General features: G+C 35.7%; 1 protein-coding gene across 1 annotated transcript in view; it reads right to left on the minus strand.

Moving 5' to 3' along the window:
* Nucleotides 1–15,966, minus strand: part of CAH1 (carbonic anhydrase 1) — a 69,155-nt gene that overhangs the window by 28,339 nt on the left and 24,850 nt on the right. Inside the window, exon 2 of the mRNA XM_033467439.2 lies at nt 9,370–9,570. Coding sequence (XP_033323330.1) covers nt 9,370–9,570 — 201 coding nt within the window. The remainder of the gene's footprint in view (nt 1–9,369; nt 9,571–15,966) is intronic.

Consider the following 15,966-nt stretch of genomic DNA (forward strand, 5'->3'; position numbering starts at 1 on the left):
ATTTGCTAAGTTGTGTAACAAACTTTATTTACTGCACTTATAATTTTCTGATATGCATATAAACTTGACAGCAGTGTTGCAAAGAACAGCCCCAACATAAATAAAGTTTTTGGCAACAACACTGAGGAATCTTCTTCCTTGGTATAAATCTTGCTATATGGACGAATTAAAACATATTATTATTAAAAATATTATGTTATTAAAATTATATATTATAATAATATATTGTTAAAAGTATTACAAACCAAAATAATATAGTAATCTCGATTGTAAACAAATCGACAACATCTTGGATTGAAGTTATCAATTCTTTAAATGTTTTGTCGTCTTTGGTATGTCAAGAAAAATATAGAAAGAAAACGAGGAAGATATGAGCTGAAGATGCTCCATACATAAATTTCCAGTCAATTGATCAACTAGAACTTGAGATATCGAGTTTCAAAAAATGTGGTTTCGAGAAATACGTGTCGAAAGTTTCTTTTACTAGTTATATGGAAGTGTGTATACAGGATGTCCCATAATTATGTTAATACCCAGAAAGAGTCGATTCCTGAGGTCATTTGAAGTAACTTTTTCCTTAGCGCAAATACAATCCGCGGCTTTGTTTTCGAGTTATTAACGAAAAACACTGACCAATGAGGGTTGAGAGGCGCGAGGCGGCCGAGCTCGCCTCTCGTTGGTCACTGTTTTCCGTTAATAACTCGTAAACAAAGCCACGGATACATTTTCGCTAAGGAAAAAGTTCTAACTACATATTTTCTAATATATTATAAATATAAATATTTATATTATGTTCATATTATTATAAAGATCATGGTTCATCCATTTTTCACGAATACTACAAATTAGACAATGTTGCTGTCGTTCCTGCAACGTAAGGACTGAACATTGAAAGGGTCTCTAAATCCAAAACAGTTCTTTTGATTTGCAGTATTTTGTATGATTTAGGACATTTTATGCATCTGAAATTGAATCTTCTGACTCATACAGCAGTTATATTCTTAATACTTTTTAAAATATAATTAAATTTGGAAATGTAAAAATTTAGTTTTTGTCTCAGAGTCACCTCTCGACCGCAAAAGATCGACGCCTAATAAACAATTGCCTTCCTTAGTTAAATTGACCTAACTAACATTTCTCATCAGAAAATGAAGCTTCGAATTAATGAAATCATTTTTAAATAAGCAAAAACCGATAGATGGAATTACATTTGGAAATTGTATGCTAAATTGTATGCTTAAAAGTCACAAGGCACGTGACGTTTCAAATATATGAAAAAATATCCTGAGAAGTGGTAAATTAGTGTATGAGGCATTTTAATTAAGAGCGATTGAATACGTTCAGGGGGTTGGCGAACCTTCCTGCGAGTAAAAAATTTCGTATGTCAGCGCTATTCGAACGAAGTCGATCTCCCCGATGTCCACCGAAGGGAAACGAACAGCGCACGGCTGTACAGGTGTTTGTCAGAAACGATTTGTCATCGTTAATAAAAAGAAAAAAGGGAGAGTGACGGATGGAAAAGGAGAGGGAGAATAAAACGGGCCACGGTATATCGCGAGGCTCTGGTATCGTTCCATCGATTCCCTGAAATTCTGCTCTATTTCTGTCATGTAAACGCTTCGTTCCCGCCACATATGAGCACGCATAATGCGTCACGGCACGGTCGCCCCCGTTTCGAGAGCACACCGCGAAGGTAATAGCCTCCTTCGAGGCACGAAACCGCTGCGCTGTCGAAGCGTCCGGCGAAAAACGCGCGCGCGCGCCAGTCTGAGCTCGTCTCAGCTCGTCTCGGCTCGTCTGAGCTCGGCTCCGATCCGCTCTGCTTTGCTCTGGACGACCGCCACCACTGATTACGCGCATTACCACCGATCATCGGCTCTCATTGGGGTTTCCGGTACTTACAACGACCCTAATGGAAGGGTCATGTTCAACGAAATTGATCAAATATTGAATCTCCACGCAACGAAGGAGTGCTGACACCCCGGAACTTAGAATTCGTTCCCTTTGGAATGCTTTTATTTCTACCCTTTGGGAACGATTTTTTTCGAGAACAGATTACAAAATCCAATACAAATCCAAAATCTAAATTACAAAACTTTCTTAACCCTTCGCATTCCGATTGTCTGATGTTCTGTGACTCGGTGCATTTTACGCACACGAAATTGAGTCTTGTGACTCGTACAATAGCTTTTCCGATATAAACAAACCGGAACGTAACGTAACAGTTAAAAGACACCATCCGAGTACAAAAGATTAACACTTGTCTAGAAGTAAATCGATTTTTTTTCACGTGAAAACGATTTTTGTAATTGACTGGATTAGCTTAGCGACGGAGATCTGTAATCGATGTTTGTAAAAGTTCGCTTGAAACAAAGGTGACGATGGGTTGTTTAGTCGGTAACACATCCAGTGCCGCGTCGGTGATGTATAGGTGACACAGATTTTGATGTAGTTTCCAAAATTCATAAAGAATTCGACAGTTTGCCGAAGATCATAAATTCAATGTAATCTACAGATTTTATGAATTTATGGCAAACATAAGTAGGTCAGGCACGCAACTTATATATTAGAAAAATTTAAGGATATTGTTACATTATTTTCAGCTGATTACGATTATCAAAAGACATTTTCACCTATCTTGTGTTTCTTACAATAAACTTGGACAATTCTTATCTTAACAAACTGCCGTTTTTATGCATTTATGATAAAATAGACTAGTTGAAATATCAAACAATGAAGATCTTAGAATTCAAGACTGTTCCTACATTTTTCTTGATTTATTGAAAATCTTAAAACGAGGAATACATTTTTGTATAACTCGTGTTTCTTACGATTCATTTCGAAAATTTGTATTTTGCATGAAGATCTGCAGTACAGTAAACAATCGACTGAATTTTATGCATTTATGATAGTATTGACTAGTTGAAATACCAAACAATGAAGACATCGCAAGAATTTAAGAATATTCTTTCGTTATTTATTAATTTATTAAAAATCTTCAAAAAAGGGATACATGTTTGTGTCACTCCTGTTTCTGATAATCGGTTTTTGAAAAGTTTGGAAAGGTCATAAAGATCCAAGAATCCACAATCGACGATGTACAACCTACAACGATGAAGATTCGCAAACATCTGAAACATTAAATCTGAAACGTAACGAATATTTTTGACCAGGATCCGGAACGATTTTTGAAAATTTCCTGTGGCGGTATTCCGTTCTGTATGGGAAAAATGAAATGGTCTTTGTTTTGTTCTTGAAACGAGCGGTTCAATTGCATTCCGGCGCGCCGCCGGGAACAAAGACCTCGCTCGACGCGGATATTATTTCGCGGATCGTTGCGGAGAGGGTGGAGAGAGTGGTTTCGGGGTTAAGAAACGCGTCGTGTCGTGCGGCTCGTTCGTGCATTTAAATGCAAGACTAAGAACTCGTTCTTTACCTCAAAGTCCGAGGCGAATACCCGGGGAAGAACGATTGCGATCGGCAGCATTGAATTGCAGATCGACCGCGAATGCAAATATGTCTCCCCGGGTCGCTTGATTTCGTGGGAAGAGAGGCCTTTCGACGAGGAATCACTCGAGATTGTCGATTCTTTTTCGTAGATCGAATCGCTCGGATGTGGACACGGCCCGAGAACTCGATGTTTTTTTTACGCGAGAACGAGATCATCGTTTTGCCATTGAAACATGCTTACGTCGCGCACGCGACAAACTGACATACTAAAATGGCACTTTGATCGATCAGTTCAATTATAATAGAATTGATTTTATTGTCTAGGTCTACAATGCAGTCTCTGCATAGAATTTCATTAAACTTGGTATGCTACTGTTTTTTTTATGATTTGTTGTATTCTATATAAGTGTATAAGATTTCACAGTTCAATCGCAAGTTTATCCGTCTTCCGAAATTCCGTATTTTCATTCTCGAATTTATTAATAGTGCTTGTTTCTAACACTAAAAGGTACCGTGTCGATCAAAATCAACGGTTCGAAATTTTTGACTCGAGAATTGTTGAAACTACGAAGATCAATCATGGGACACGTTAAAAAATCATTGGAGATGATAAGTAAATGTTATAATAAAAATGGCGGAAATTCGAAATACAGTAAATCCTCCCCAATTGACGCTCAGCTTGGAAACAAAAATGAACAATTTGGGAAGGTGAGATACGATTATTCGGATAGTTGTTGACAATCGATAACTATAAAAACGAGCCGCAAGGCACGAATAATCGTATCTCCCCTTCCCAAATTGTGTATTTTTGTGTACAAGCTGAGCATCAATTAGGGAGAATTTGCTGTACATTTCAGCTTTGTCATTCTTATAAAGTAACACGCGTCATGTCACTTTTAACACTTTAATGGCCGCACGTCAAACGTAGCCAGAGACCAGCAATATTTATGTCAAGGTTAACATAACAATAACGACAAATTTAATATTTTTCCTTTGTGCGATAATTATTAAAGCAATCACCTACATAATTATTAAAATGTTAATGCTCGGTAGGTCTATTTTGATGCGTCAATTCTAGAAAAGCTTTTGGGACAACGGTATCGCTATTGCACGGACACAGATTAAACTATGCTGTCTCTTCTGAGGTTCCGAAACTTGGAAACATGATTTCATAGTTCGAGGTTATTTTATATTTTATCAGAATATAAATTTTGTATTTATTTTATATTTATATTTAATATCAGAATATTTTTTCAGGCTCACGCAAGGATTTTAAGATTATCACTTAATTCTTCGTGATAATATTGGAAAGAATGGAGGTCGATATGTGTTAGCAAAGAATGTCTTTACATTTTTCTAAAATACGAAACCATCTTATTGCAGAAGTTGCAAGCATACAATTTTATCAAATACATAAAAAAAGATCAGGAGATATCGTTCACACTGACCATTATTACACAAAGTAGTTTTTGAGGAAAATATTCTTAGCACTTTGAAAAATCCGCGTCCGCAAATTAAGGACTCGACTAGGTCAAGAAGCATGATGTAATAAGGTTAGGAACATAAAAATGTGAACTGGTCAGGGAAGGCCCCGAGAACTTATCAGAGTGAAAAAATCTTTTCTCCGTTTTAAAATGTATATTTCTTCGATTGTATTAATTGTTAGAAGAGAAAAAGAGAGAAAGAGCGAGTGAGCGAGAGAGAGAGAGAGAAGGATGAGAGAGTGAGGGAGAGAAAGAGAGGGAGGGTGGAGAGAAAGAGAGGGAGGGTGGAGAGAAAGAGAGAGAGGGAGGGAGAGAAAGAGAGAGAGAGAGGATACTGTTTGCTTTCTGGTTCGTCATCGAAACGATCGCGGCCCAAATACTTGCGACGAAAATTGCGAAGCTTGATCTGAAACTGTGCAAAGTGGATTTTAGTATTAACCGCGAGCCGAAGCTAATTGGTTGCACGAGTTGATCACGAAACGCTGTTCTAATCGTCCGTTTCCGACACCGTTAGAGGTGGTTCGCCTAAACCAAAAAGCTGAAAATCTGGCAAGCTCGAATTTCGTCTTGCGAGATAGAACATTGCCTTCTCGTGCACAGTAAAATTTTATCTCCTCCGCCATGACGGTTATTATAGCGAGTTAGAGTAGTTCAGAACGAACTAAACAAGAAAAAATATTCTTCGATAAATCTTGTTTTTTTCATTTAACCTCGGACGGACTTAGATTGGGATTAGTCTTGAAACAACTTATCTGTTTTCTTTGCGTTGCAAACGTTCAGGGCCAATGCTTTTCGTAAAATGTCTTCGCTGAACTAACAACGATTCCTCGATAACGATTCTGGAGATGCTAGCGACGATAACTAATTAAAAAAAAAATAGTTTAGATAGCAGAAATAGCTTGCTTGTAATGCAGATCTTACGATTAAAATCGTCTCCCCGATTTTCGACAGTTTTAGCAAACGTGTAAATCATTTTTGTGAATTTAGACAATAACAATTGTTCCACAGGTTGAAGCACGAATGAATGTATTAAACATACTTTAATACTATTCGTTACAAACACATGAATAATACTATTGAGTAAGAATCAGAAATGTACTTTGTCATGGTGACATTATTTTCATGGGGAAAATATGGGTAACCGAGATGTTCAAGCTTAGATCAGTCGATTACGATTCATAACTGCAAGCATATGTACATAAAAATGAGTAAAAATTGAGGGCGACCAGACCTGTGTATAGTCTTTGCCACTTGGAGAGTATATCTGGAAGATTAAACTGGAATAAATTGGAGCTGAACCGGACTGGAATGAACTGGACCAAAGAAGCGAAACAATTAATGTTCTGATCGTTCACAGTTTCGAAGAAATCGCTCATGGCTCAACGATTTCGGTAAAGAACGATTAAGAAAAGCACATTCAAAATAGTTATCGTTCAAGTAACACTGAAAAGTATCAAAAAGAAAGCAGTGGTGGCATCGTAAAATAGATCTATCTGACTTTGTTGCACGACATGGTTTGATCTGCGTTTAACTCTTTGACACTAAATCTACCGGGTGTATTGTTATAAAATAATCAAAATTATGATTATTTATATTCTATAAATATTAATCTATATTAATGAATCTCTAATATTTAAAGAAATTATATAATATATAATATTTATATTTTAATATTGATTTAAATATTAAATTAAATTATTAAATTAAAAATTAATTTTAATTTAAATACTCATCTATTAATCTGTAATATATTATGTTATATCTCATTCGAAACGATAAAATAAAGAAGAATATCTCAATCTCATAGTAAAAATGGTGAAGAGGTCTCAATAAATTTAGTCTCTTCATTCTTATAAAACAACATACGTCAGTTGTTGTTGTTTGTCGACAGGTTTAGTGTTAAGAAGAAATATTATTATTTTGATGTTGTAAGGTTCAAGTGTCTAATTCAAACAATTTAATTATTTCAATAAGGAAAGATCAGTAGAGAAAGGAGAAAATATTTTCAAATGAAGTCAGATGATACTCGTTAACACAATCGAACAGATTACAGTTAGTGAATTAGTCAGCATATTTCGATCCTCCTGCTTTTCTTCGAAACGGCCAAAGCATTCCTCTCAAAGACGATCTCGAGATTCTCTGAATAACCCTTAGGTACTTATTGATGACGCAGACGACATGCGGTAAATTAAAAGTTCCGTTCCACGGCAACAACTTCTTAGAACCGTTGCCTTCGAATTTTACGGTATTACAAAACACTTTGCCCATCTGTGGACTGTTTCGATTTATGGCAGATCTGACCGCGGTCTTCCTAGGTCACTAGTCACACATAGCTGCTTACTTTCATCTACCTGCGCGTCATTGGGATTTTCCTTCTTCCAATCGTCATGCAAACAGAGATCGTAAAGGTTACATTCATTATGATGAAAATTAATTATGTTATCGGCGTAAAAAGATTCTGTCCAATATCGAGATCGCTTCCAATTAATGTACTTTTTTTTCAAGCTTGAAATTTCAGGTGAAATTTATTCGCTATACAGTAAAGTGAATGTACTTAATCATAAACCTTAAATAATAATTCATAGTTTATTTATACATTCATATTACATGTTGTTTTTAAGAATAATACGATACGACTTTGTTTACGAATTATTAACGAAAAACACTGACCAATGAGAGGCCAGCTCGGCTGGCGCAAGGCGGTCAAAGTCCATTTCTGCTGATTGGCTCGGCCGTCTCGCGCCATTTGATCTCGCCTCTCATTGGTTACTGTTTATCGCTAATAACTCGTAAACAAAGCCGCGGATTGCATTTCCGCTAAGGAAAATGTTACTTCAAATGACCTCAGGAATCTCCCATTTCCGGATTGCGAGACATTTATAGGACACCCTGTATATCAGCAACTTAGTAGCTTAAAACTGTTTCTACTAACCACCATGTCTGTTTTAATACCATAATTTTGGGACATCCTGTATATTAGTTCAGATAAGCTAGGTGCCTAGCTATTGCAATTATTCATATATTTAGCGTGCAAACGTTGTTATCAATGATAAAGGCAAAAGAAATGACAAGACTCGTCATACATTTAAAAAAATGGTGAAATATAAAAATATCGTAAATTATAAAGACACGAATATGTATGTTTCTTTTTATAAGTCACAGAAAATATAATACTGATTTGAGGAAATGTTCCATCATGGCAGAAAAGTTGTGCAACATTTTTGGCAACATCTGTTGTCATCGTTCGAAGTATTACAAACTCCGCGATCATATATAATCGAAATTCTCGAGAATATTTGGGATTCTGGAAAATGTCATTCTCAAAAGCTGGGCTTGAATGAAACTGTTAAGATTTTCAATTATTTCTCATATAACAGTTATTTTTCAAGAAAACAGTTGTAAATCTGCTGACATTCTACTTTAAAAAAGTTAAGAGTGTTACATAGGTTTTGTTTGAGGTTGAAACTCGTGATCCACTAGTGATGCACATATATATCATTTTCACGTACACACGTGTAATTAATGTTCACGTGTTTTGATCCGTGTCATTTTTAACACACGTGTACACGTGCATTCCAGTATGCGTGTACACGTGTATCGAAATCCGTCCGGTATTAATGCTAAAACTACACATGTATGTAAATAATGGCTCTTTGTTTTGTCCAATCTTCCTATTAATGTAAACGAACAAAAAAATAATTGCACAAAATTCACGATTTGCTTACTCATCTACATTTATCCTATATAAAATTTCTTAAGTAGTGCTAAGTGTAACTGAAGAGTAGTATAAACTTTTATAGTTTACTTTAAAATATCTGTTAAAAAATAAATATTCTTTCAGAACTTTTATTAATTACATATAAAATAACTGTTAAAATTGAACTTTTATAACAGATTTAAAGTATTAATGCAAAAGTTAACTTAAACCAGAAAAAGAAATAATTCCCAGAAGTTAGAAGTTTGCTCTAAATAACCTGTATTTATAAATGTTTTCAGCTGAAAGTATCAGTGCTTCCGTAAACAATGAGGACGAACGCAACAAATTGCTATGAAATCATGAAATTTGGAAAGTGGAGTGAAAATGACGTATTGATTATACATATGCATCTCTGTAGTAACTATAAAATATTTAAGTTATTTTCTTTAACTTTCGAAGCTCTCGAGAAACCCGACACTTTTGAGATCCCCGATGTTATAAAATCCTGAAATGTTCAGGAAACCGACCGGATCGCGATAAAAAATATTCTGACTCGTTCGATATTTTTAAGTTCTTGCACACCTCTATCGATCATTATTTGTTACCGAGTCGACGGAAATTAGCTGGGCTGCAATTAGGTTATGTGTCCGGATCGCATTTGCTCGCCCGGACTCTGCGTGCGACGGAAAATTGTAAAGGTCATCGAAGTCCGAGGCTGGAAAATGTACGTGAACTTACAAGTGCCCTCGCCAGCGGTATCCACACGCCAGCAATAGCCCGGATTAACGAGCTTCCGGGAAGCGGTGGCCGGATACTTCCATCGCAAGGGTTTGTTGCTCAGTGCCTCGTGATCGGACTCGACCCGATGGGTTTCGATGTTCACCGGACTCTGCCGCGAGCCGGCGGCCATTGGGAATTTCGTCACCCACGTGCTGGGTCCTGTAACAAACACGGACAACAGCAATTAGAGGAGCGGTCATGAAAAAACGATGAATTTCCATCTTAAGTTGGTTTGTAATTTTATTTATATCGTTCGTTTCGTTCAGAGTTGGGAAAAGTTTCATTCGGATGTCGGATAAGAGATAAGGGATTAACGAATAAGATTTTATCCGACATTATCGAATAAATATCCAATCGAATAAAAATTTAGCTAAGTCATAAAAGTTCACTTAAGCCATGATATCGATTCGATTCTAGACGAATTAAAAAAAAGTCCTTGGCTAAAATGCGTGTTATGTTTAGACATGTCTATTCGATTGATCAAATGGTTGCTAAGAAAATGGAACATGAATTTGCAATTAGACCGCGGATCTTTATGCAAGTTCGCATTTTCATACGTCCTTTTACAAAAATTGGAATTAAAGAACCGTTTCCTTTAATTAACTAAAAAAATTACTCATTGTAAAATGAAAATGATTGATGATTTATGTTTCCTTGCACTTCAAAATTCTGCACATGTCATAAATGTGTAAAGATTCACAGTTTCATATCTATGTACTTATAATTATAACATCCTCTGAAGTCTAAGGAGAAGCTGTCATATCTCGTGTTCTTGCGAAGTTGCTGTAAAAATAATAATTTCTTTCATTTCGTTATCATTAATGATAACACGTTGTTGAACAATTCTTGATTGAAGAGTACATTTTGCAACAGTATTATCAGTAGAGTGCAGATTTTGTTGCAAACTAAAAATTGCCAGTATCAGTTGCCATACATAGAAGTTAAATATAACGTTCTTGCTTACATAATTGTATTAAATTAACAATAATTCATGGGAACTTCAAAATTCTTTTAATATTTTTGCTATTTCAAATTGCAACTACTTAATTTTGTCATAAACGTATAAAATCCGCAGCCTAATTATCATAATTTAATAGGATAAGCCCGGAAGAGTTCGGCCAGCGAGAGAAACCGTTCAGTGTAAATATCTCGAAACGACGATGGCATATGCTAAAAGTCGGAAAACACTTGAATAAATTGATTGTTGATCATGTGTTGCAATTGTCGCGAAACTGTAAATCGATTTTGCAAATTACGTTTAAAGCTTTAGGCGGATCTGAAAGTTTTTTTATAGTACCAAAAATTATGATACTTCTGGGAAATGAGGGGTCCCTGAGATTATTTGAAGCAACTTTTCCCTTTACAAAAATTTTCTCCGAGGCATCGTTAACGAATTATTAATAAAAAAAACACTGACCAATGAGAGGCCAGCTCGGTTGGCGCAAGGCGGACGAGCCAACGAGCGGTCGAAGTCCAGTTCTGCTGATTGGCTAGACCGCCTTGCGCCAGCCGAGCTCGCTTCTGATTGGTCAGCGTGTTTCATTAATATCTCGTAAACAAAGCCGCGAATTGCATTCTCTCTCTCTAAGGGAGAAGTTACTTCAAATGACCTCAGGAACCCCTCATTTCTCGGAAATAACATAATTTTGAGACAAAGTAACTTAGCAGTAATTGACAGATAGGTAAATTTATTTAAACTATTTTAAATTTAAGGGATATGTTATGCATGAAACTACGGTACAACCTCACAATAGCACGCATGTATTCATTTCTACTTTATATTAAAAATGAGAGAGAGTTTCAGCACATTAATTGTTCCGTCCTTCAACGAAATTTTGATTCTTTTTCTATCCGGTTTTCTGCAAAGCGAATTTACTTTCTTTTCAAATTGCAAGTAGCTTAATATCCAAAGAATTCCATTTGGCTTAGCGAGACAATGTCATGGTCGTAAAACGCGATAGGCAACTTGCAAACATTATAAATAGTTCAGAGAACATTAAGATAATGAAAAACAAGGGAACTATAAAGAAAGATAGGAATGTTTCAATTAAAAGAAGGAAGAATGTAAAGAAACGTAGAAAACAATTAGAACAATCATACAACTCGAGCAGAAATAATCCAGTTTTATAAGAAAGTGACACGTCATTAGAAGAATGGAACCAAAATGAATGCGTGAGATGCAGAGAGGACTACATACTTCGAAACTACAAAAAGTGTCGACTGACTTAAATGTGTAAGGTGTAGACGTTGTTAACACGAGGGATGCTCCAAATATGAGAATTTTTGCGATTTATGTGAGAAGCTGAAGAAAATTTAATATATGAATTACTTTTTTTATTTATAATACTTTTTATGAGCTACAGTCAAGGCTATTTTTCGAGGTCGCTCTCATCTGTAGTAAGTGGACGCTCTATCCCGGTGATGCGGGTAAGATTGTCCACTTATAGTATTTTTATTTTTTGCTTGAAAATTGTAGCATATATTTTGTGTCAATTATATATATATATAAATTGTACCATATATTTTGTACAAATACAATTATATTATATATATATAATTGACGCAAAATATATGCTGCAATTTTCAAGCAAAAAACAAAAATACTGTAAGTGGACAATCTTACCCGCATCACCAAGTAATTTAACATATTAATTTTATATATAATATAATTAATATTATTATTATCATTATTATTATTAATATTATTATTATATAATTATTATATATATATATATATATATATATATATATATATATATATATACATCGCTGTAATTTGGTCAATACAATAAAATTCTGAAAAATCACAGGAATACGGTATTTTTTTCAAAAAGTGATCTGACTCTTCCGGACTTACCCTACAGATGTTGGTGTTAGGGCAAATAAGTTTCTATGACATCGAATGAAGTCGTTATAACACTTCTTGCATCTTAATTCGACATTTAATTTTCTCCAGAAATTACGTGATCCACATGAAGAATTGTGTAAGAATAGGCGCTAAATAATTCTACAATATCTAATAAATTTTATAAAGGTGTATGATATCGCAATCGCGATGTCTCGATTGCTTTCTTAATCTTTTTACTACACGTAGCTATGCGGATGAAAACTTTATCAGCGAGGACTTATCGGCTCTTTCGAACAGACACGCGGAACGAACTATTTCGGTGGTCTCTGCGTGAACAAACTAAACTTCGAGATTTCAGTGTCCGATTTGCCAACGGATTCGTTAGTGGAATTCAATCTGCGACAGAGGGAACACGTTCACGTTTCCAGTGAAAATAAACGGCAACTCACGGCATTCACGCTTCTGTTTGTAACGCGAGTTTATCGTGAACAATATCTGAATCGCGTGGGCACACTGAAGAAAACTTTGTATGCATGTATGTATGTATGTATGTACAACCGCACGTGACTCGTGCACGTGATAACGAATGCTTTAACTTAAAGCCTGTGTCGACCGATTAATTGTTCCGATTGCAGGGACCAGTACTACTTCTACATAGTGATAGGTGAAATATTATTTTAAACAGTAAATAGTCGGCGATCAATTTTACTTATATGCTTAGAAAGCGCTCTAAAGATAAAACACTTTATTTTGTGTAAACAGTTCTGCAAACGGTATCGTTACCGATAGATTCGCTGAATTCATATGAAACCGTGTGTTCTGAGTTGCACTTAACACTTTCCTATTACAATTATGATTTCTTGCGATACGATTCTACTTCCTTTCTATTTTTGTCTTAATTATCGAGAAATACCTATGATACATATTGCAAATAAAACATTTTATTTTCTGTATCAGATTGTCACCGTGGACGTGATTTATTTCCCGAACTTGTCCATGAATTCTTCAAATAAATTTTTACACAATTCTTACACTTAAAAAGCGCACTAAAGATAAAACACTTTATTTTGTGTAAACAGTTCTATAAACGGCATCGTTACCGATAGATTCGCTGAATTCATACGAAAGCGTGAATTCAGAGTTGCACTTAAAACTTCACTTTTACAATTATGATTTCTTGCGATACGATTCTACTTCCTTTCTATTTTTGTCTTAATTATCGAGAAATACCTATGATACATATTGCAAATAAAACATTTTATTTTCTGTATCAGATTGTCACCGTGGACGTGATTTATTTCCCGAACTTGTCCACTGAATTCTTTAAATAAATTTTTACACAATTCTTGTCGATCCTAGAGTCATATAAGAAATGGAGGTATGAAAAATGAAATGTTTAAAATATAATAATTTGCGTGAAAATTGTCAGAATTTTTTTCAAGACATCGTCAACAAGTTGTTAACGAAAAACACTGACCAATGAGAAGCGTGCTTGGCTGGCGCGAGGCTCCCGAACCAACGAGTGGCCGAGCCAATGGGCGGCCGAACCAACGAGGGGCCGAAGCTCAATTCTGTTGATTGGCTCCACCGCCTAGCGCCAGCCGAGTGCTCGCCCCACATTGGTTAGTGTTTTTCGTTAATAACTCGTAAACAAAGCAGCGGATTGCATTCTCGCTAAGAAAAAAGTTACTTTAAATAACCTTAGGAACTCCCCATTTTCCGGAAATACCATAATTTTGGAACACCCTGTATAGTGTACATCTTATTTGAGATTTCGGACCGCTTGGGGTACCGATCTGGCAAATAAACACATCTGGCATTTTTCGACTATAATCATGTCACAACTGCATTACCATTTGTTTGTAACGACTTTATAGTTTCAGAATTGAGTCTTTGAGAGAATTCTATCACAAAAAGATATAAATCGTTCAACCGGTCAAATGACCGGTCGTTGTAGGAATAGTGCTAAAATAAGTGTAGACACACAGCCATTTCTATTTCTACATTTGTATTTTGCTTAAAATTCCGATACCTTTTCGCTGACCCTGATTTCTCTATTTGCTCGTATCCCGTGTCACTGTGTTTAATTATTAAATGGAAAGGTGTTCAGTCGCGGACGATCCATTTTCGGCGTACACGCGACGATCTGGCGATGATAAGGACTTACGTTTACACATTTCACGAGCAATGCCAATGAATCAGTCGGGCGAACGCTTCCGAAACATTGTCAATGTCTCCGGATCATTATCTCCGCCGGTGAATGATAAAACCGCGCCTCGTCGGACGCGATTAAACATTCATTTATCGTAGCACGGTATCATTTGGGAGTTCGACGCGTGGATCATGGCCTCTCAAGAGTCGCCAGCAGAATAGTGCAATTAGCGTCGGACGACACGAGACCGATGGAATTATCGTAAAATCGTCGTATTTCCATTAGTTCGAATGGCCTAACCCCATTTTCTAATGATGTTCCAGGAAATCGACGGTAATTGACGTCGGGCATTACAAACTAATCGTAAGATGTTTTGTGTACGTCGACATTAGATAAAACAGCGTGTATCGTGCGCGAATAGATGCCAGTGTACATTACGCGTTATTACAAATTAATTATGTCGGATCGTTTTAATGTCGTCACGTATCGTAGCGTTCTGCGTTGCTCGAACGTTACGAAATGAATCACGAGAGAATTGCACGCTCGTCGCAGTGTTCTACGAGGATATAAAAATTGTGGGAAACAGATGTGCCAGATATGGACAGAAGCAAACGATTTTACGGCCGTTTTTTCGTTTTCTCCGTTGTCGCTTCGGTCTCGTAGCCAGAAGATCATTGAAATTTATCATTATGTACGTGGTTTATGCTAGTGTTTACTGCTCTGCAAATTGTGCCGGATTATTTGAAATAATACTACGGTATCTAGAGCTCGTTATCAGACGGTTTCGAAATTATTCTAACGATATGTGCAAACGTATTCCGAATTCAAATGATATTATCAGCACGAGTCCGACGCGATATTAAAATTGAAGATGTTGAATTAAGAAGATTGGTGAACACATAAGATACAGGCTGATTATAGCTTCGCATCGTTTTAGGGGAAACGTTGCTGTATTTCGTTTCGCTGACGGTAATTGAAATCATTTTGAAAAAGAACATGGAAGCGGTTGGTATTCGACTTACAAGCATGTTAAGAGAAGTGTTTAATGATATTTCGCCTGCAAAAAAATTGCTCATATAAATTTGCTTCATATAAATGGAGTTCATATAGAGTTCATGTAAATGGAGTTCATGCACAAATAAAGTTCATATAAATGAAGTTCATGTAAATGGACTTCATATAAATGGAGTTCATATAGAGTTCATGCAAATAGACTTCATATAAATGTAGTTCATATAAATAGAGTTCATATAAATGGGGTTCATATAAATAGAGTTCATATAAATTATGTTCATATAAATGGGGTTCATATAAATAGAGTTCATATAAATTATGTTCATATAAATGGGGTTCATATAAATAGAGTTCATATAAATTATGTTCATATAAATGGGGTTCATATAAATAGAGTTCATATAAATTATGTTCATATAAATGGGGTTCATATAAATAGAGTTCATATAAATTATGTTCATATAAATGGGGTTCATATAAATAGAGTTCATAGAAATGGAGGTCATATAAATAGTGTTCATATAAATAGAGTTCATAGAAA

The sequence above is a fragment of the Megalopta genalis genome, chromosome 8 (assembly GCF_051020955.1).
Source record: "Megalopta genalis isolate 19385.01 chromosome 8, iyMegGena1_principal, whole genome shotgun sequence".
Taxonomy (NCBI): Eukaryota; Metazoa; Arthropoda; class Insecta; order Hymenoptera; family Halictidae; genus Megalopta; species Megalopta genalis.